At 38.4% G+C, this 24,777-nt stretch overlaps 1 protein-coding gene across 8 annotated transcripts in view; it reads right to left on the bottom strand.

Annotated features, from left to right (window-relative positions):
* LOC115222941 (phospholipid-transporting ATPase ID) overlaps positions 1-24,777 on the bottom strand; it is a 227,749-nt gene that overhangs the window by 68,277 nt on the left and 134,695 nt on the right. Inside the window, exon 1 of one of the 8 annotated variants that reach the window (XM_036500575.1) lies at positions 17,968-18,278. The exons of the other annotated variants lie outside the window; for them this stretch is intronic. Within the exon in view, the coding sequence (XP_036356468.1) occupies positions 17,968-18,016 (49 nt within the window). The 5' untranslated portion in view covers positions 18,017-18,278. Of the gene's footprint in view, positions 1-17,967; positions 18,279-24,777 lie in introns of those variants that run through there. 8 annotated transcript variants of the gene reach the window in all.

Here is a 24,777-nt window from a genome sequence, read left to right as displayed (position 1 = left end):
TCAAGAAAACCCATCTACCACCACAAAATTGATATCTTAGAACCACCTTGGTAATGCTTGACCATGAGGTGCTCTGCTTCATCCTCATCTCTATCAGCTCAGCCATGTCAAACATTTCTCCCACATTTCATCCCCTAACATCCATCACTTCTCTATCACTTGAGAGCAGAATAGGCATATACTACATTCCTCTGCATTCTCAGTTACCTTCCTTGCCCCACTCCAAACCACTTCCATTTTCCCCATTATCTTCCCCCACTTATTGCCTCCACCAATCACCTCCTTTCCACGCCTTCTCTCCCCTGTGCTCTTCAGCACTAATGCCTCACTTATCTACTATCACCCTCAATATTCTCACATATCCACTGCAACCCCCATTCCCAAGCCTCTCTTGTATTTCTCTCCATCGTTTGTTTCAGTCACCTCTATGATGCCCACTCACCCAGTCCAAGCCTCTGTATCACCTCACTTAATCTCACCACCCACAATGTGGGTGCTTGAGCCACATAAAAAGCACCCACTATACTCTGTAAAGTGGTTGGCATTAGGAAGGGCAACCTGTCATAGATACCATAGCAAAACAGACAATGGAGCCCAGTACAGTTCTCGGCTTTGCCCGCTCCTGTCAAACCATCCAATTCATGCCAGCATGGAAAACAGACACTAGATCATGATCATGATGATGATGATTGATATTCCATGATTGTATTGATTGGTAATCTTATGCTAGGATAATACTTAAGATAATCCTTAATAATTACGGATTTCTAGTTTTGGAAGTTTCTGTGGTAAACATATATGTATGTATGTATATAAGTCTATATATATAAACAAGAAGAAAATGGAGGGTATATAGACATAAATTAATTTATTAAAAATGCCTACAATTGTTTCAATTTTACTCAATACTAATTACAAATTTATAAATAAAATTAAATAAAATTTGCATTTAGAATATTAGTAAAACTTCATCAGTCCTAATTGACATAAAAGAATTACATGTTAGGTAGAGACTGAATAAACAAAAATATGTTTATATGTGTGGGGGGGGGGGTTAATAAATTTCATAAAATAAAAGAAAAGAAAAGAAAATAGAATAAAATAGAATATGAATAAAAATAAAAGTAAATAAAACAAGATGTGAATAAAAATAAATACAACATTATAGCTTTTATAAATATGTATGTTGACAGATTTTACAACTTTGTGTGTGCAATTTTGAAAGAATAAGTGAATTCATTTCTTTATTTATGCTCGTGCATGTTAGTATTTTAAAATATTTTAATTAACTATATGTTAATAAATTAATCTATATCTGCATACTCTCCATTTGCTTCCTGTTTATCATTATCTGTTCCTTCTCAAGCCATGCCTGGCTCATAAGGGCCGGTTTCCCGGTTTCCTTGGCGTATAGGTTTCCCACCTGGACAGGACGCCGGTCCATCGCAGGTGAGCTGCAAGATGCAGGAGGAAAGAGTGAGAGAAAATTGTGGTGAAATTCGCCATTACCTTCTGCCGGAGCCACGTGGAGCTTATGTGTTTCACTCATAAACACACACATTGCTCGGTCTGAGATTCGAACCCATGATCTCTCGACAGCGAGTCCACTGCTCTAACTCTTGCTTATCATATTCTACATTTTTGATATACCAATTTATATCGATGTGATATTTCTCGTAGATATAGGGTATTAAACCAGTGTAACTAGGATGATTTCATCCGTATAGGAGGAATACATATCCTCACAGTAGAAAAAATACCTATTTATATATATATATCAAAAAAGAGCAACAGGATATCAAGCAGTGGTGCAGTAAGACCATTTCAAGTGGCTCCATTTAACTGAACAATGCAATCATTACATCAATTTATATGCACAAATAAATAAATAGAATTTTAACAAGTAGGACACATAATTTTTTTCAAATATTTTAACAGAGTGAGAAGATGGAAGAAATTTATGTTGTCACTATTGTAGCTAAGAATAGACTACACTTCCAAGATTTGAATGAAGCCTGTTGCAGTCATAGTGCTGTAAGCGATTGTAATTCATTTCTAATTCATTTATCTCTTTATCAACTACTAAATCTAAGACTAGAAGATTGTGTCCATTTTGAATAAAGGACAAGAGTGAGTTGACAGCTCATGGCTAGGTATGGTCATAAATATTGTTATATGTATCCCTTTTCCTCAGGGAGGAAAGAAGGCATTAGGAGTAGTCAATTGGATATAAGTAACTGTTTATAAAAAGAGGCTGGGAAGGAGAAGACTTTAAATCATGATGTTAATTATCAGTTAAAGGGGCAAGATGCAAAGAAACCTAAGAAGTTAATACAGAGGAAATTTTATTTTGGGGCATTATTAGTGACTGTTTATAAACAATATTGTTACGTTGTATAAAAATAAAATTTAAGCTTTTCAAAAATGACATCATAACCAAAATAGGTAAAATGTGTATATAAGTTATAAACATTAAAAAGGAAAGATTACATAGAATCAGTTTAATATTCATTCATGTACTTAATTATTTACTTATTAGGTGGTTTCTATAAAGACTGCTCAGGGCATTTACTTATGGAAGAACAGGAAAGATATATATGCTATTTATTAGTTTTAAGCCATGAATCAGAAAAAGTAAAAATGCATACAGATACACACACATTTATGTATGTGCATATAAACATATATATACATACACAAACATTTATATATTCATATGGATATAGTATAACCATCTTGCATAGACTTAAGTAAATGAAAAATATTTTTTAAGAACAAGAAAAGTAATAATTTGTAAGGGATAAAAGGTTAATAGGTTCATGTGATTCTTGGAAGTATAGTCTATTCATAGCAATAATAGCAACAACATGAATTTCTTCCATCTTCTCGCTCTGTTAAAATATTTGAGAAAAATTATATTAATGTGTCCTACTTGTTAAAATTATATTTATTTGTGCAGCTGAACATGGCACTGCATTTAAACTGATATAATGATTTCATTGTTCAATTAAATGAAGTCACTTGAAATGGTCATACTGCATCACTACTTGACATCCTGTGGCTTATTTTGATTTTATTCACCTTACTTCAAGTTGTGTGAATACTGGACTGACTTGGTGCTTCAACTTAAGTACATAATTCAAATGAATCTCAATTATTTCTTATATATCTATTATATAAAATCCTTTCTGTCTGTCTGTGAGTGTGTGTCTTCTAGGATCTCGGACATCCTCCATCCGATTGTGCTCAAATTTGATATGTAGATACCGACGATATCAGGGCGTGTATAAGTCATGAAAAAATTACAAAAATCGATTCCGGGTGAGAATGCGAGCGATAAAGCCATGGGAAGATGCATTTGTACGTGCAAGTACATCAGCTGTTGCGATGTACTTACTGGTACTTTAAACTCTTCGGTTGCATATTTGTGTGAATAAAATCGTTTTTCTTTGGAAGAGAAAAAAAGTCTATCTTTATTTCTTCTTTTGCTGGTGTCTCAAATTTAGGTTAAATCAGTATTTCTCAAAGAGGAGGCCTATGGGACGGTCAGACAAGTTGTTTTGAGAAAATTTGGTTTAAATGTTTGACAACTCAGCACCATCCATTTTGCTCCGAAATCGAAATCGAATTGAACCAGCCAGGATCCCTGGTCTGGTGGTACGTAAAAAGCACTATCCGACTCGTGGCCGATGCCAGCACCGCCTCGACTGGCTTCCGTGCCGGTGGCACATAAAATACACCAATCCGACCGTGGCCGTTGCCAGCCTCACCTGGCACCTGTGCAGGTGGCACGTAAAAAGCACCCACTACACTCACGGAGTGGTTGGCGTTAGGAAGGGCATCCAGCTGTAGAAACATTGCCAGATTAGACTGGAGCCTGGTGCAGCCTTCTGGCTTCCCAGATCCCCGGTCGAACCGTCCAACCCATGCTAGCATGGAGAACGGACGTTAAACGATGATGATGATGATGATGATGATATATATATATATATATATAAGTTCCTTTAATGCGCATTTACTATCGTCACTTATTCATTTATTCAATTTTACCACATCGTCATTTATTTCTCTAATGGCTGACCGAAAATTTTTCAATTCTATTTCACTAGTGTCAGCATTTGCTGTTTCATTAAATTGTTACCCAAAATCCCAAAAGAATATTTTTCTCCCCTGTGTTCTATCCTTGACCAGCCTAACTCTGGTCCCCCTCCCTCTCCCTCTGTTTCAATAACCACTTGCTTCTCCAACACTTCCCCTCCTGCACCACACCACCCTATATAAACTAGTTTATATAGGGTGGTGTCAAGTAGTGATGCAGTATGACCATTTCAAGTGACTTCATTTAATTGAACAATGAAATCATTATATCAGTTTAAATGCAGTGCCATGTTCAGCTGCACAAATAAATAGGTGATACATCATAGGTTAGCAACCATTATCTTGGTCAATGCCCCTCAGCCTGAAGGACAGAAAGACCGATTCTATGACACCCTCTTGCTGACTACCTCATTGATGAATGACAGGGTCCTTCTCTTTGTGGTTGGTAACTTCAATGGACATGTTGGACAACATGCAGGGGTCTTCCATGGCATACATGGAGGCTAAGGTTTTGGTTCCCACAATGAGGAGGGAACCAGGTTGCTGGAGTTCTGCAATGTAAATGATCTTATGGTTTGCAATACTAACTTCAAGAAACCTGCCAGTCACCTAGTCACCTACCGATCTGGTAGACACACTAACCAAACTGACTACATCCTTGCCAGGAAAGGGGAAAGATGGCTGCTTATAAATGCCAAAACCTTCCCAGGCGAAGAATGTACCCCACAACATAGACTAGTAGTTAGTGACTTCAGGATAGGGCTAAATGGATGCCCAGAAGACAACCAGCATGGCGGAGAAGGGTCTGGAAGCTTAAAGATCCTGCGAATGGACAGAGATTTAGAGACGTATTACTCGAAGCCTTTGACGAAATAGAGGGAGATATAGCATCACATGATGTGGAAGACAACTGGAGGTTTCTACGGGACAACCTGATGAGGGCCACTGACCAGATCTGTGGATGGTGCAAAGTCCTCTCTCGACCTAAGGTAACGTGGTGATGGAATAATGTTGTTGAGAGGGCCATTGGGGAAAAAACACAGGCTTGGAAGGACTGGAAGAATGGTGATAGCAAGGAGTTGTATCAGACTGCCAGATGGGAAGCTAGAAGACAGGTTTATTTAGCCAGAGGGGAAGCAGATAAGAAAAAATTTGCCAATGTTCTGCGTAGTGAGGACCAAAGATTTGAGGTATTTCATGTTGCAAGACAGTGTGTGAGAGAGAATCATGATGTTGTAGGAGAGTAATGTGTCTGCATGGATGATGGTTCACTTGCATTAAACGAGACTGCAAAGAGAGGGGTTTGGAGACACCACTATGAAAGTACATTATTTACATTTGATGGATATTTATCTTCATCTTTGTTGTTAACAACAAACAAGATGAGGCCAAATATCCATCAAATGTAAATAATGTACATAATTCCTTATCTCTTAAATATGGAACTCCACTATGAAAGGTTGCTAAATAAAGAGAATGAATGGGAGAAAGAGAGTCAGCCAAATGCCGACCCAACAGAGGAACCAGCTATCCAAATTGACAGCATCTTGGTAGATAAAGCAATTAAGGGTATGAAGACAGGGAAAGCCCCCATCCCATCAGGAATCACTGCAGAGATGCTCAAAATATCTGGTGGTGTCAGCTATAGCCTAGTCACCCATATAGTCAACCAAGTGATACATGAAGGATCATACCTAATGACTGGCATAGCAGCACCATAGTCAACTGCTACAAAGGTAAAGGTGATGCTTTAGATACAATTAATTACAGAGGTATCAAGTTGTTGGATCAGGTAATGAAGGTCATTGAGAGGGTCATAGCCCAACTAATTAGGGAGAGAGTTAGTCTAGATGAGATGCAGTTTTGGTTCATGCCTCTGGTAAAACAGCTATAAGAGAAATACCTAACCAAAGATAAACCTCTGTACCTAGCTTTCATTGACATGGAAAAAGCTTTTGACAAGGCCCCCTTATCCCTTATATGGTGGTCAATGAGGAAACTAGGGATAGATGAATGTTTAGTGAGAGCTGTGCAAGCCATGTACAGGGATGCTGTCAGTAAGGTGAGGGTTGGTAATGAGTACAGTGAAGAATTCGTGTAGGAGTCCACCATGGATCAGTCCCCTCTTATTCATCATAAGAGAGGCAATAACAGAGGAATTCAAGACAGGATGCCTCTGGGAGCTCCTCTATGCTGATGACCTTGCTCTAATTGCTGAGTTACTACAAGAACTAGAGGAAAAGTTTCAGGTGTGGAAACAAGGATTAGAATCGAAGGGCCTTAGAGTCAACCAAGCTAAAACCAGTCTTAATAAATAGAAAGGCAGACAAACCACAAATATCTTCAGGTAGATGGCCCTGCTCAATCTGTAGAAAAGGCGTAGGTAGAAACTCCATAGATATACCCAGTGTAAGCTATGGACACATAAGAGGTGCAGCAATATCAAAAGAAGGCTAACTAGGAAGATAGTTTTTGTATGTGGCAAATGCTCAGGAGCAATAAACACTGAAAATGTGCAGAAAACAGCTTCCATCACATTCCAGAGGGAAAAACTACAAGTATTTGATAGTATCTGTTAACTAGGTGACCAAGTCAGTAGCAAGAGTGAATGCTCTGAAAGTGTAACTGCTAGAACAGCCTGAGCAAAGTTCAGAGAGCTCCTACCTCTGCTAGTGACAAATGGCCTCTCACTCAGAGTAAAAGGTAGACTATGACGCATGTGTACGAACAGCCATGCTACATAGCAGTGAAAAATGGGCTGTGACTGCTGAGGACATGAGTAAGCTTGCAAGGAATGAAGCCAGTATGCTTGAAGAATGACCTTGGAACATTGGGCCTCACCAAGGCAATGACTAGTGACCAAGACCTTTGGAGATATGTTGTGCTAAAGAAGACCATAACCCATGACCTATGCCAGTGGTGTATAACCAGCCAAGTTATGAGTACCCTTCATTCATTGGACAATAAACTTTGCTTGCAACGACCTGTTGAGGCAAGTGAAATCAAAATTGCTGACATGGCTGATGATAGTACCACCTGATTGGCACTCATGCCAGTGGAACGTTAAAAGCACCGTCCAAGTGTGATTGTTGCCAGGGCTGCTGAATGGTTCTTGTGCCGGTGGCATGTAAAAAGCACCATTCGAGCGTGAGCGTTTCCAGTGTCACCTTACTGACACGTGCTAGTGACATGAGAAAAACAACATTCAAGCATGGTCATTGCCAGTGCCACTGGACTGGCTTCCATGCAGGTGGCACGTAAAAAACACCTTTTGAGCGTGGTCATTGCCAGTACTACCTGATTGTTCCTCATGCTGGTGGCACATAAAAGCACCCACTACACTCTGGGAGTGGTTCGCATTAGGAAGAGCATCCAGCTGCAGAAACTTTGCCAGATCAAGACTGGAGCTTGGTGCAGCCTTCTGTCTCGCCAGTCCTCAGTCAAACCATCCAACCCATGCCAGCATGGAAAGTAGACTTTAAACGACAATGATGATGTTGATACATATATATATATATATATTATGTGTGTAACTATTCATTTATTAATGAAATATTATTATAATTGAATCAGTGTTACTGGTATTGATACATAGTTAAGCTGTTTGCAACCACATGGTTGCTAGTTCCATCTCAATGCATGGTACCTTTGAGTGACCAATGTCTTGTAAGTGAAATTTGATAAACAGGAAACGATGTGTATGTGTGTGTGTATGAGAAAGAGACAGACAGACAGAACAAGAGAGATTAAATGTTTCTGTACATGTTACAGCGTCACAATGTGAACAATAAAGTTGACAATATTTGTCTCTTGTCAACAATATGTTCCATAATTAATACTTTTGTTATATGTGAAGACTGTAGAAAGCAAATGAATAACTTAAAAATCAAATAAAGGTTTATGACAGGAAGTATGTCCTGCATACAAAATACTTATTTCTTTACTACCCACAAGGGGCTAAACACAGAGAGGACAAACAAGGACAGACAAACGGATTAAGTCGATTATATCGACCCCCCAGTACGTAACTGGTACTTATTTAATCAACCTCCGAAAGGATGAAAGGTAAAGTCGATCTCGGCGGAATTTGAACTCAGAACGTAGCGGCAGACAAAATACGGCAATGCATTTCGCCGGCGTGCTAACGTTTCTGCCAGTTCACAGCATACAAAATACTGCCTCCTCCATAACTCTCTTTCTGCCCATGCAAGCATGAGGAAATGAACTTAAAAATGATGATATAAGGATGACAATGGTGGTGATGGTGCTGGTGATGGTAAAAAAAAAAAAAAAAAAATTGGCACACCCAGTGAATCAACAGATGTTACAAGGGATGGGTATGTTTGCGTTCAGAGCACTCAGCTGTAAAAACTGCCACAGTAATAACAACATACCAAACTGGGTGGGTTTTTTTCTATCTTTGTTTATGTCAGATAACGGACTATAGTGGATGACAAGATGAAAGAGAGAAAGAGAGAGAGAGAGCAAGTCATTAATTGTCACTTTGTCCAGCTTGAGTTAATCAATCCACCCTAAGTTATCTATCAATATCTATCTACCATCAACATCACGGTTTGTGGTTTCATCAATACTGATAATTAATGGTGGATTATTGAGTCGCTGGGTGCCACAAGCCAGCTATAAATATTTGCCAACTGTATGCATCAGTACCAGCTACATAAAGGATATTTGTTTTCTCTGACAATGCACGTGTGAACAAATGTGTGTATGAGTGCATGCATGTGTGTAGCTCTGTATGTGTGTGCTCATGTGTATATTGTTATATGTACTTTTAAAAGAGATACATTAATTTTGCAGTCAAGTTGCAAGAAAACTGAAAGCTAATGATTATAATTTCAAATAATATTTCTAAAGCCTTTGTTCTGTGTTCTAGAATAAGAAACATTTCTTCAATGTGTAACTGAAACAATTATTTCATCCATGCATAGAAAAATAGATGTATTTCGAGCGTGATCGTTACCAACGTTGCTTCACTGGCACCTGTGCCGGTGGCACATGTAAAAAGATTCGAGCAAGGAATTTGCCAGTACCTATTTCTTTACTACCCACAAGGGGCTAAACATAGAGTGGACAAACAAGGACAGACACACGGATTAAGTCAATTACATCGACCCCAGTGCGTAACTGGTACTTAATTTATCGACCCTGACAGGATGAAAGGCAAAGTCGACCTCGGCGGAATTTGAACTCAGAACGTAACGGCAGACAAAATACGGCTACGCACTTCGCCCAGCGTGCTAACGTTTCTGCCAGCTCGCCGGTAATTGCCAGTACCGCCTGACTGGCCCCCGTACTAGTGGCACGTAAAAAGCACCCACTACACTCTCAGAGTGGTTGGCATTAGGAAAGGCATTCAGCTATAGAAACTCTGCCAGATCAAGATTGGAGCCTGGTGCAGCCATCTGGTTTGCCAGCCCTCAGTCAAAATCGTCTATGCCCATGCTAGCATGGGAAACGGACGTTAAACAAAAGATGAACTAAACAAACAAAAGAAGGTAGATGGTACATATGATTCATTTTTCAATGAGTGTAGGCATGATTGTGTGGTAAAAGGTTTGAGTTCATCCTTACAGGTGCAAAAACATCATGTATTTACCATCATGTACATGTATTTACCTATTTCTTTACTACCCACAAGGGGCTAAACACAGAGAGGACAAACAAAGACAGATAAACGGATTAAGTCAATTATATCCACCCAAGTGTGTAACTGGTACTTATTTAATCGACCCCGAAAGGATGAAAGGCAAAGTTGACCTCGGTGGAATTTGAACTCAGAACGTAGCGGCAGATGAAATACCGCTAAGCATTTTGCCCAGCGTGCTAACGTTTCTGCCAGCTCACCGCCTTGTACATGTATTTACCATCATCAGCATTTTTACATTTACTTTTTCCATGCAGACATGTGTAGGACAAGACTGCTTGAGGCAGTATTCTATGGCTGAGTGCCTTTCCTGATGCTAACCACTATTTGTTTTCAAGGAAAGTACTTTATTCCACTGATTTTCTCACATTGAACCAATGAGCTACAGAACATATTGCTTATAGACATAAACAAATATCATCATTGCACATGTGATATCAATGCAATGATATGCAAAGACCAACACATACACTGTACAGTTTCCATTTAGCAAATTTCACCAATGAGACATTAATACCCGAAGGCTATAATAGAATACATTTGCCCAAGGTGTCACACTATCTCCTTTAAAAAAAAAAATGAATAATTACCATTTTCCCCTTACTGTTGTAAAGTTGTAAATTCCTTCTAAGAGTGTTAATTCCAATCATGATGTGAAGCAAATGAGATGAGAGATAAATCTCCCACCAGATTATTCTAGATAATCTTAACATCCAAATAGCTAGGTTAACTGAGGAAATGAAGAATTAAGGTGTCTGTCCAGCAGATTGGAAATGACAACTTACAAACAGGAGATTCAATACTTTACACATTTGGTTATCTTATTTATTCCTCCTCAGGGAAAGATGCCATGTGTATGATAAAAACATTTTTCCGCTTAGCTCTGTGACATGCAGACAAATTCTTTAGATTCTCAAGCACTATTTTCCTTGAACTTAAATCCTGTTAATTTTCCAAGGGCCTCCCTTCAAATGGAGTTGACTACAGTTAAAAGTATATTATTCTCCTGCTCAAATATTAAGATACTGCAAGGGGGAGGAACCATCCATCCCAGATAACCATTAAGATGATTATGCAACACTGAAATACCTGATATTACAGAAGCCATGCTATCGTGTTACACCAGAATGTAGATAAACAATTCTTCTTAATAGAATTGTTAACTTTGTATAGAAAAAAGTGGAATAGTCAAAGATGGAATATGCTTGATCATAGGGTTGATGTAGGCCAAAACAGCAACCAATATCTCACTGGAGATAGCGAGCCATTCGTGGTTCCATCTGTGCAGACTGACCACTTGCGGACCTGAGAGTTAGGAGAGGTCCTCCTTTATCGTTGTTGCCCAGGTCTTCAGCTGCCTGCCCATGTGTTTGCGCCATATACAATTCCTAGACAGACACAGACACATAAACATACACATACGTAATTGTGTATATGAAATAAGAAATGAACTGGAAAACTTAGCACTACTGACACCTAAACATTTGTAAAATCTCCTTACCTCTTTATTGTTTTTTTTAACTGTCCTTGTATAATATGCTTACTAAACTATAAGATAGCCGATTACTTATTTGATGACTACATAGTAGTAGACATTTGAATCTCAAATTTATTATGCTTTAACAAAAAAAAATGGTTTATTCATGAAATAAAGCTGACAAATTTGGTGTTTCTCTACTCTTCTTCTCTAGAATTCAATCACAAGTGGGTAAATGGAAAAAATAGAGAAAGAACATAGAAAAAGTTATAAATGAAACCTACAGTCAACTTATTACTTGAAACCTCCAGGTTATTCTTACAAGGCCATTCTGCACATTCTCAGAGAGGAGGAGAACAATTAAGACATATAATTTGTTCTTCCCCATTCACTCTGCTGCTGCCGCCAATGATGATGACAATAATAATAAATTTCAAATTTCCAAAAGTAATATTAATTATTCTATGTTTGACTTTTGCTTTACATTTGCACAAGCTGGCTCCAAGTCTCACCCAGAGACCTCAAGAGACAACAAGTTGGAAGTTCATGTTGGTGTTATGCTTAGGGTGCCATATATTTGGTTTTGTACTTAGTGTTGTACTAGTGAATGCCTAAAAAACCATACGAAAATTATGCTTGTTTTAAAACTTGAGATTACAAAGAAAGTATCTTGCGTAGGATATGAGCAGTTCCCATGAGCACTATCTTTTGAATTTCTGCCATTTTGGGGTTTCCTGGTATCTGAGTTAGGTAGCAATCAGCCCCTTTTGCTATCATTCCCAGGTTACCTATGACAACAGGTATTGTTTTAGTCTTCAGGTTCCACATTTTGCTGATTTCTGTTTCCAGTTCTTTATATTTGCTCAGTTTCTGGTAGGTTTTGACAGATACGTTTATATTATTATTATTATTATTGTTATTATTATTATACCATGCAAATAATAGTTATGTTTAACATGCCAAACAAAACAAGCTCTCTGGTTTAACACCAACACTTGGCATTTGGGAACCCTTAGTGGAGTTCATAGTTACTTTGGAACAAACAACCCCTCTCACAGTTCTCCCCTCCCCCCTCCCAGTTTTCCTCAACCATGTTTGTTCTTGCAGACACTGACTTCTTGTTGTTTAACCCCAGATCAATCCTGATTAAACAGACGTATAATCGAAGGCATTCCAGCCATGACCATTCTGGAATGAATGTTTTCATGTATGCAGAGAACCTAAAATGGTATGGTTTGATTCAAGGGAGACTTGGTAGCTATTTCTAGGCATCAGTCACATAAATCTCACCACTCTCAGAAGCCCTGCAAATTATGGCAACTGCCCTTCCTCCCCTTTTTAACTTATGAAAAATAAAATTATACAATTCCTACAGACACAAACACATAAGCACACAAATATATAATTGTGTATCTGAAATAAGAAATGAACTGGAAAACGTAGCCCTACTGACACCTAAACATTTGTAAAACCTCCTTACCTCTTTATTTTTTTTAACTATCCCTATATAATATGCTTACTACACATGGTCATCCAACTTGCTACAAAAAGCAACCAAGACTTCAAATCACTCCCTGCCAGTACCAGCTTGAAACTGCAGCACCTCCTATTTCCAGTCGATATTATCAATAATATTCAATATAATAAGTCCTTTTTTCTTTAATTCTTTCTTTATACTTGTACATTATATATATTTCTTTATTGCCCACAGGGGGCTAAACATAGAGGGAACAAACAAGAGGATTAAGTCGATTACATCGACCCCAGTGATTAACTGGTACTTAATTTATCGACCCCGAAAGGATGAAAGGCAAAGTTGACCTCAGCAGAATTTGAACTCAGAACGTAAAAGCAGACGAAATACCACTAGGCATTTCGCCCAGTGTGCTAACATTTCTGCCGGCTCACCGCCCTTGTACATTATATAATTGTATATAATATTATATAATTACATACTTGTACATTATATAATCCTTAAGCTTCATTTCAGTAGCCATACTTACTTGTACTTGTACTAGTGACGGCGTTCACCTAGGGCGGGTTGAGCCGGCTTCTTCTCTGGTCCTAACGGCATCACGAACCATGACGGCCCACGCTCGACAGTCCTGTGCGAGGTCACTGGAGATAGCGAGCCGTTCGCGGTTCCATCTGTGTAGACTGACCACCTGTGGACCTGAGAGTTCGGAGAGGTCCTCCTTTATCGTTGTTGCCCAGGTCTTCAGCTGCCCGCCCATGTGTTTGCGCCAGTTAGGAAGTGGAGATGGGAAGAAGACATCACGAATCAGCTCACCCTCTGGACACCGGGCCGCATGACCGAGCCACCTTAAGCGCTGTTGTAGAAGCACCGAAGGGAGGGGCCGGAGATTCAGGCAACGACAAAGATGATAGTAGCTATCCCTTAGTTTATGGAAAAAATACAAAAATCCTTGTATAGCACTGTGCACTTCACAGTTCCAGCGATGTGGAGCACTGCGTGAACAACAGTGCCAACTTCGGTGTTCCAGTGAGGGGTAGTGTTTCTTTTTGACTCCACATGTGCTTAAAAACATGTTTATATTCTTGAATATGATAAAGTGTGGAATTGGATTATTATCCTGCTTCCTGCTTCAATGTTGCCACCAGGATTTGAAAAATAGGGCACATTTCCATCGCCCCAACCCCCACCAACCCATTTCGTGATTTAGTGGGGATTTTTGAAAAACAAGGGGGAATTCATGGTGGATTTCAGTGAACAAATTAAACGCACTACCTGGCAGTGGCTAAAATGTGAATCAATCAAGTTTATGTATAAATTTTCTTTTTATATGTTTGTTTCCTTTTACACAATATTAAAACAACAGCTAAAACTTTTCTGAAGCAGCACCCCTAATAATTTTAACAAATACCCACCACTGCTCCCTACCATCTTATGTGAGGAAAAGACATCATATAATATAGTCTTATATACCCTTAAGAGAGGATAGTCATGGTTGGAATGTCTTTGATCATAGGTCTGTTATATTGTGATTGAACTGGTGTTAAACAAAAGTAACTATAAGTGATATAAGTCAATAAGAGAGCCATGATACGGCAGCAATTTTCAATTTTTCTTTCACCAACAGCACTCTGAATAAGGCACTAAAAGTGTTACTGTACACCATTACCTTTTTAACAGTTTTCTTATATAAAATATGTTAAAACTGTTTTAAAATAGAGATTGATGCAAGTATTACGCTTGACATAAAGGAATACACATTCAATGGTACACATGCATTTAAAAAGAAAACTGAAGTTTTTAAAAATCTCTTGGCACTTTGGGAGTTGCTGCAAAAACTTGCAGCACACCTACATACAATATATGGCACCATATTCACCATACAAGTGTGCTGTGACACAAGAATCAAAAAAAGATCTGCTCTCCATGGTCATGCTGCCCATTAGAAATAGCATCTAAATCTTCCTCAAATGGTACCCTCCCACCTCTAAAAAAGGAAGGACACATTGAACAATGTAGTAGTCCAGAGTACACAATGTCTAGAAAAAATACAAGAAAGCCATAGCTGGATTGCTTTTGATCACAAGTCTGTTTAATCAGGGCTGACTTATGGTTGAATAAGTTCAGCGATAAGGTTGATTATTTATGATGAATCATTCAATACATGAAGGACAAATATGACAATAAAACCATGACAAAAAAATATGTAAACATTGATTGTCATAGTTGAGATGTTAGTGATTACAATGCTACTGTTGTTTAGCAACAGGTCAGCTCAATAAAGCAAACCTATGATCCAAAGTATTCCGGCTGTAACCATCCTTTCATCATCATCGTTTAAACGTCTGTTTTCCGCGCTAGCACGGGTTGGACGGTTCGACCAGGGTCTGGGAAGCCAGGGGCTGCACCAGGCTCCAGTCTGATCAGGCAGAGTTTCTACAGCTGGATGCCCTTCCTAACGCCAACCACTCCGCGAGTGTAGTGGGTGCTTTTTACGTGCCACCTGCACAGGTGCCAGGGGGGGTCTGGCATCGGCCACGATTGGTTGGAGCTATTAACGTGCCACCGGCATGGAAGCCAGCCAAGGCGGCGCTGGCAACGGCCACGTTCGGATGGTGCTTTTTATGTGCCACCAGCACAGAAGCCAGTCGGGGCAGCGCTGGCTACGGCCACGTTCGGATGGTGCTTTTTATGTGCCACCGGCACAGATATCACAACTACTATGCACTATGACAATAAGATGTAATGATTGTGTTTTGACTGCCACTTCAAGCAAGTCAAATGACCACGAAGAGGATCCTTCCTTGGCTCATACTTATGATGTTTGATGGTGGTGATAACAATTATGATATCACTAAGGATAGGGCTATGTTATATGGTGATGATCATTACTAAGGGGGTGATGGGATGATAGTAACAATATGATAATAACAAAATGTTAAATAAAGGAAAATTAAAAGTTTTAATAAAATATCAAAGCTACGAATTCTTCCAATTGTCATTTAATTTTGTTTTAGACTGTTTCACTTATTTTCCTAGATCGAATAGTTGTCACATTTGTTTATGTGTAACTTGTTGGAAATATTTTTACAGTTACATATCGTTCCCACCATCAACATCCCAGATATGAAAAGAAAATGACATCTATCTTCAGCAGGGCATTTCAAAGAAGGCTATGCTGTGTACCTTGACTAGGTACACGGCTTAAGAACATTAGCAGTTTTGAATTCATTTCTCTTTAATCAGTTATCAAAGTTTTTAATAAAATATAGGAATGTTAAATAAAGGAAAATTAAAAGTTTTAATAAAACATCATTAAACTTGAGTGTTTTTAAAATATTTTTAATAAAATATAGGAATTCTTTTACAATAATTCTTTTACTTTTTAATGGCAGTCATAACTTTTAAAAGGTCTTTATTTCACTCTTTCTGGAATTTTAACATTTAAGGGATCAAACTATTATGGTGATTATAAAAGTAATAAAAAGGCTTCAATGAAATTTAACGAAGTAAATAATATATTTTAGTGCTAAATTTATTTACTTTTCACAATTTTGTCTTATGTTAGGACTTTCGGTAAATATTTTTATAACTATTGATATTTTCTTATAGCTGGAACAAGTTGTTGTTTTTGGCCCAGGTCAGCTTTGAATGAACACACCTATGGACCAAAACTATAACCAGTACATTTTGTTTTAGACACAGTTGATCTCAAACTATGTGTCCTTCCTTTTTTAAGTTTTTAAAGAATGTGAGTGCGAAACTTGGCAACTATTTCTAGTAGGTCAAGCAACCATATAGTGGTTCCTTTACTAGCTTATAATTCAAGTTGAAAGCCCTTCCTTCTTTATGCAACACACTTAATTACTAGGTGAGAGTTGGTTCCAAAAAAAATTTAAACACATTATCTCATATCAGTAACCCTGCATCTCAATTTCAAAACCACAATGTCTCTCTTCAGTCAAATCAGACAATGAAATATAATTTAATTTGTAACATTTAAAATCAGTAAATTATATTATCTTGCTTCAACTTTCTCTAACAAAAAAGTTCTGTCCTAGAAGTTACATCTTCCTTCCTTACAGCAAATTTATTCCAATATTTAAACTCATCACATTAAGAACACACACACACCTTCACTAGTTTCTTCAGACTCTATTCCTTTGTTATCAAATATTGCCCTTGTTACGAATGTGCAAATTTAACTACTAGGGAACAGAACTAGATACTTGATAACGCATAATCATACTGACACAGGTAGGGCAATAAGCAACTGATAAGCTTTAGAACAGGTAACATAAGAACATATCAGAGACAAGGATCAACACGCAACATAATACATAAAATCAGTGTTGCACCAATTTATACATACATGAACATGCTTTTATGTATACGAGTGTGTGTGTGTATATATATATATATATTATATATATACACACACATACACTCATACAAACTGTGTTTATATACATATACATATATACATACAGATACTTATTACTCTGTCTTTCATAAAATTAGTGCTGTATCAAGTTATACACATAAACATGCTTGTGCATATGTGTATATATATATATATATATATATATATATATATATATACACACACACACACTCACTCACACAACCAACTGTGTATGTGCATATATATATATATATATATATAGACACACACACATACTCATATATATACATATACATGTGCACGCAATTTTATATGTGCGCATAAACATGCCTAAATACAATACACACACATGCTTACAAATGAAAATAAAAAGCACTCAATACATTGTATATTGTATAGAGTGTTTATTTATTAGGAACCATTCGATGATTCATTCATTTGTAACAAAGACGTGAATCACCGATTGATTCTCAATGCATACATGCACACACACACCTATTAACATGCACACGGATACACACACACACACACATATATATATATATGTATGTATGTATGTGTGTGTGTATATATGTGTGTACATCCAAACTTATAAAACTAATAAATTGAAAAGAAAAACATTATTTTGAAATATGTTTGTTTGTGATTTTGAGTACGGGTGGTTTATTTATCTACATGTGTACTTGTCGCGTGTTAGTATATAATACACATGAAGTAAAAGAGAAAGGTTCTTCTTCTCACCGATGTATAATAAACACACCAAATCGACAGAAATATGTAACTAAAACTATTATAGCCGTTGCTATTATTCTTCTTATTGTTGTTGAACTTGAAAAAAAATAGCTTACCTTCCCCATCACCAATGTGAACTCTGGCTGATGATGAAATGCGTGGCATATTTCCACTGAGATCAAAATAATTAGTCTACCAGGTAACAACATGTGAAGTGAATACAAAAGCCGTACACAAAGAACTCGAAGTTAGCAGCATGCAACTGTAGGTAAATTTCTCAAAATTACAAGGTGCTGCCCCAAACTCACCATCATCCCTGTCAGTGACACCAACAACACCAACAACAATGATAGGAACAAGAGTGCCACATCAGCAGTAGGTGTTCTCTAAACAGGTGTTCTTCAAACTGCTTGCCAGTTGTAGACTGGAGATGAAGAAATGAGTTACCTTAACAACGCAGACAATGCTGACCAAACACCTCACTTGTTGCTGCTTACAACACTTAAGCAGCAGCGAGAAAAACTTGACTGACAATTAGTCACAAAGAAAAAAAAAAAATTATGTATGTACTTTCATCAATATATCAGCAGAAAGGTGAGGCTTTTACTTTGTTCAGGCTGATGGGTAAGTGAAGCAGTCATCAAGACATGGGCTGATCTTTGAAATTATTTGGAGTTTGTTATTAAATGTATATGTATATGAGTGTCTGTGTGTTACGCTTCCCATCTTGGAGTTTGTTATTAAATGTATATGTATATGAGTGTCTGTGTGTTACACTCCCCATCTTATAATGCTGAATCTACACACATACACTTGTATTTACATAAATGCACAGGACAAAGGGATAACCAAGCTCTACAAGCAGCTGATAAAAGGGTCAAATTAATGAGATGGTGGATAATGCAAGTAAATCTACAAATACGGAGAAAGGGCTTCGTGAGATAGCTGATGAGATGCTAAAAGCCACTGGATGGGAGTTGGGCTAACACTCATTACACATCTAACCAATAAAACAAATCAACTAGAAAACCAGCAAACAAAATTAAAGGAAATGCATAGAACAAAGGGACATTAGCACTAATGTATTAAGTAATGAAGGTAGTAGAGAGAGTTACAGCAAAACTAATACAGAGTTGAGACAAAGAGAATGTAGTTTGAGTTTGTTCAAGGATAGGTAACCATAGTTTTTTTTCAGATAAGCCACCTGTAATGACAGTGCTTGATAAAGTACAAATATATACAATTTTTGAATAAAAAAAGTAGTTACATAAACAAAAGGTTTAACTAATATATATATTGATAATGTGTTCAATGATGCAAAATGCAACCAATCCCAGAAGTTAGCTCACAACAGAGTAAGTGATTATGGCTACATACAGTACTGCAAAATAAAGTATTGTAAAAATTTAACATTATTTTGGACATATCTATGATCAAAGAAAAGCTCTGGAGAATTATTAGAAAAAAATAGTGAAAGTAATGAATTGATAGAATTTTCAGCAGAAAAGAAAACAAAGAAACCATTTATACAAATACAAACAAACACAATGAGAGAAGATAAAAGAGATGATATGGGTACATCAATGTATTTACAAGCACAGAAATGTGTCTAATTTAAACAAACCCAAACTTTACTAATACCTATATCAGAAATATATCTGATATAATAAAGAACACTGAAAGTTGTTAGAGATTCTCTTTTATCTCTTTTACTTGTTTCAGTCATTTGACTGCGGCCATGCTGGAGCACCGCCTTAGTCGAGCAAATCGACGCCGGGACTTATTCTTTGTAAGCCTAGTACTTATTCTATCGGTTTCCTTTGCCAAACCGCTAAGTGACGGGGACGTAAACACACCAGCATCGGTTGTCAAGCAATGCTAGGGGGACAAACACAGACACACAAACACATACACACACACACACATATATATATATATATATATATATATACATATATACGACAGGCTTCTTTCAGTTTCCGTCTACCAAATCCACACAAGGCATTGGTCGGCCCAGGGCTATAGCAGAAGACACTTGCCCGAGGTGCCACGCAGTGGGACTGAACCCGGAATCATGTGGTTGGTTAGCAAGCTACTTACCACACAGCCACTCCGCTATTCTTTATAAAAAAGACATATTTATTTTTCTTGTAAACAAAAAAAAAATGTCATTACTATGAACAACAAATACAGCCCACCAGATTTATGAAAACCAATCCTTCAAGTTGTTTACCACAGTTGAACTCACAGACAGGAAACCTGAAATCTGAAATTGCCTAAGGGATGGAACAAGTGAAATATTGAATGTTCACACATTCACATTAATAACCTAGATTAAACGAAATGTTTCAAACCCGGAAAAGAAATAAGGTTAACAACAGCTTGAAGGGAACAAAGATAAACTTTATGGTGCTTTTCTAAAAGCAGATGAGCTTCAATAGATATGAGTGTATGGAGTAATACACAGAAGTGCTGTCATGACAAATCAACCATGCAAGAGTTTTAAGATGTAGATGGCAGGATCATTCAGAAAAATAATTTCATGAAATCCATGCGTAGTGATTAATCAGATGTTGATTCAGCCGTAGCCAGCGCCGCCCGACTGGCCTCCGTGCCGATGGCACGTAAAAAGCACCATCTGACCGTGGCCGTTGCCAGCTTCGTCTGGTCCCCGTGCCGGTGACACGTAAAAAGCACCATCCGATCGTGGCCATCTGCCAGCCCCGTCTGGCACCTGTGCCAGTGGCACGTAAAAAGCACCCACTACACTCACGGAGTGGTTGGCGTTAGGAAGGGCATCCAGCTGTAGAAACACTGCCAGATCAGACTGGGCCTGGTGCAGCCTTCTGGCTTCCCAGACCCCAGTTGAACCGTCCAACCCATGCCAGCATGGAAAGCGGACGTTAAATGATGATGATGATGATGATTTGCTGTCAAATACTTTATTTTTACTGGTTTTAGCCAGAGTCTGTGGCCATGCAGAAGCACTACCTTGAGTATGATTGGTTTTTATTTCACAACCGCTTATTGACCTTCCCTTCATAAGCATCTCTGGTGAAGCAGTTGTTAGACAGAGCTGCTCTTTATGCTTCCTGCTATGATGTGAGTTCATCTGGTAACTCAAGTAAAAAATTCGTCCTAATGTTCTTTGAAGACATCCACATCACCAATTTCTGAGGCTGTTTAACAAAATGTTGAAAAGCTGTGGGCCCTTGAAACCCAGGCTGTTACAGTACTATGTACTTACTCTAGATGGAGAGGATGGGATGTTTAGTACTATGCAGTGGCATCCAGTTTCAATCCCAAAGTTGGGGGCTAGACCTTCCAGGATCTTTCATATATATATCACTACCTGGAGTATGCAGGCAATACTACCCTATTCAGCAACTCGATTGACCTGCTCAGGGACACACTGACCATATACTCAGAGGAATCAGCAAAGATTGGCCCTCAGGTTTGTTGGGCAAAGACCAAGCTGATGCATATCAGTGATGGCCCAGACTCTCTCCCCCTATCCATATTGGCTCCAACAATCATGAAGTTTGTCAGCTCTTTCATCTACCTGGGCTCCACAGTCATCAATAATGGAGATCTGGCCTCAGAGATCCAAGGTAAATGTTGTCTAGCTGCTGGTGTTATGTACCCCTTTTGGGAGCTCCTTTGGCACCACTGCTTTATCACCTGGAAAACAAAGCTCCACATATACAATGCATTGGTCTTCTCTGATCCCTTTTATGGAGCAGAAACACGGCCCCTCACAACGATTATGGCAAAGAGGATCAACAGCTTTAAGAGTCCTGAGAACCATCGAGAACATCAAATGGTACAATTATATTTCCAATGAAGAAATGTATGTGCACAAGCATCAGTCCACAGTCCCCCACCATTTAATTATCTCAATTTTTTTATCTTTAAAAAATTATATATGTGTGTGCGCGCGCGCATGTGTGTGTGTGTGTGTGTGTGTGTGTGTGTGTGTATATAGAGAGAGAGAGAAAGAGAGAGACAGAGAGAGACAGAGAGAGACAGGCATGGCAGGTACAGGTGTGGTTGTGTGGTAAGAAGTTTCCTTCCCAAGCACATCAGCCACAAGAGGTGGTGATGGTGGTGGTGGTAATCTTTCTCACATAAGTATAACTTTCACTAAACTAACATTGAAAATATTTTTAAGGGATTATAGGCACAGACATGATTGTGTAGTAAGAAGTTTGCTTGCCAACCATGTAGTCTCGGGTTCATTCCAACAGTGTGGTACCTTGGTCAAGTGCCTTCTACTACAGCTCCAGGCTGACCAAAGCCTTGTAAGTGGATTTGAAGACAGAAACTGAAAGAAGCCCATCATATATACATGTGTGTGTGGTGTGTGTGTGTGTGTGTGTGTGTGTATATAGAGAGAGAGAGAAAGAGAGAGACAGAGAGAGACAGAGAGAGACAGGCATGGCAGGTACAGGTGTGGTTGTGTGGTAAGAAGTTTCCTTCCCAAGCACATCAGCCACAAGAGGTGGTGATGGTGGTGGTGGTAATCTTTCTCACATAAGTATAACTTTCACTAAACTAACATTGAAAATATTTTTAAGGGATTATAGGCACAGACATGATTGTGTAGTAAGAAGTTTGCTTGCCAACCATGTAGTCTCGGGTTCATTCCAACAGTGTGGTACCTTGGTCAAGTGCCTTCTACTACAGCTCCAGGCTGACCAAAGCCTTGTAAGTGGATTTGGAAGACAGAAACTGAAAGAAGCCCATCATATATACATGTGTGTGTGTGTGTGTGTGTGCATGTGTTACTGCCTGTCTCCTTGCTTTGGCATCATATGATAGTTGTAAGCATGTGTCACTGTTATGCAAGTGGCATCCTTTGTTCCTAACCTTCTGTGTCATGTCTGGTCATGGAGAAATATTACCATACTTGGAAACAGGTGAGGGTTGACAGCAGGAGGGGTATCTGGCTATAGAAAATCTGCCTTGACAAATTCTATTTGATCCATGTGCACATGGGAAGGTGGATGTTAAAGTGGTAATGATGATGATAAGCAAATTGCAAAATTTCATCTTTAAAAAAAAAGTTCCATTATTTATTCTTTTACTTGTTTCAGTCATTTTGACTGTGGCCAGGCTGGAGCACTGCCTTTAGTCGAGCAAATTGACCCCAGGACTTATTCTTTGTAAGCCTAGTACTTATTCTATCGGTCTCTTTTGCAGAACCACTAAATACGGGGATGTAAACACACCAACATCGTCAAGCGATGTTGGGAGGACAAACACAGACACACAAACATATACACACACAAACACACACACACACATTATATATATATATATATATATATATATATATATATATATACGACGAGCTTCTTTCAGTTTCCGTCTACCAAATCCACTCACAAGGCTTTGGTCGGCCCGAAGCTATAGTAGAAGACACTTGCCCAAGGTGCCACGCAGTGGGACTGAACCCAAAACCATGTGGTTGGTAAGCCAGCTACTTACCACACAGCCACTCCTACACCTATTTAAAAACATTCTTCATCAAATGGTTGCCAAATGACAGTGTAGCTTATTTTGAGTGAAACAAACTTATAAATAGAAAGAATTATCTACATCTTATATTCTAATTTCCTATCATGTCCCTTTAATGAGGGCAAAAACCAACAACTTTGGTGAATATTTGAAAATAATGTACACACGCAAAATAGTTAAGAGAACATATTTCTTATGAAGCTTCAACAGAATCGGATTTCATAGAAACTCATTAAAAACTCATTTTTGTTGTTTACTCTTTTACTCTTTTACTTGTTTCAGTCATTTGACTGCAGCTATGCTGGAGCACCACCTTTAGTCAAGCAAATCGACCCGTGGCTATAGCAGAAGACACTTGCCCAAGATGCCACACAGTGGGACTGAACCCGGAACCATGTGGTTGGTAAGCAAGCTACTTACCACACAGCAACTCCTGCACCTTTATGTAGATTTTTCGTATTAATAATCAGGATTATCATCATAGACTTGTGAAAAGCAATAATTATTCATTTATCGATGAATGTGTTGAAAATAACTGTGTATCGCCTAATCTACTCTTTATATTGTCTTTCACACATTACACAAGAACCATGGTAGATTTGTTTTAGTTCTTTTTAAATGAGAAAGAATTCTAAAGAATTTCCTAAAATTAGTCTGCCACATGATTTAACACCATTAGGGATTTTTTTTTATTTTTTAGTAAAGCCTATTCATGGTTCAGCAACAGCAATTTACCTCACAAGAAAACACCTCATCATCATCATCGTTTAACGTCCGCTTTCCATGCTAGCATAGGTTGAACGGTTCAACTGGGGTCTGGGAAGCCAGGAGGCTGCACCAGGCCCAGTCTGATCTGGCAGTGTTTCTACAGCTTGATGCCCTTCCTAATACCAACCACTCCATGAGTGTAGTGGGTGCTTTTTACGTGCAACCGGCACGGTGCCAGGTGAGGCTGGCAACGGCCTCAAATATTGTATTTCATTTGAACAGGCAGCAACCCCTGTAGGAAACTCTGAAACTTCCTGACTATACAGAAATACAACCCCATGTATTTATTTAAGGTGAAAATTATCTCTGTAGTGAGAGACCAGTATTATCCAAAATAATACTGGTATCTCACTTCTTAATGAATAAACCTTAACTAACTCCACAAATAATAATCATTTACTGTACTGCTCGATAGAAAGTGGTACAGATCTATTTAAGCCAACATGATATATGTGTGTGTGTGTGTATGTGTGTGTGTTTGTGTGTGTGTATGTGTGTGTGTGTGTGTGTATCTTTTATCTCAGTCATTATGGCCATGCTGGGGCACCATATTGAAGAACTATTAGTCAACTGAATTGAGCCCAATACTTTTTTGTTAAGCCTGGTACTTATTCTATTGGTCTCTTTTGCTGAACTGC

Source organism: Octopus sinensis, linkage group LG2 (genome assembly GCF_006345805.1).
Source record: "Octopus sinensis linkage group LG2, ASM634580v1, whole genome shotgun sequence".
In the NCBI taxonomy this organism is placed as follows: Eukaryota; Metazoa; Mollusca; class Cephalopoda; order Octopoda; family Octopodidae; genus Octopus; species Octopus sinensis.
The sequence above is the reverse complement of the archived record's forward strand: the minus strand, read 5'-3'. Positions and strand labels throughout refer to the sequence as shown.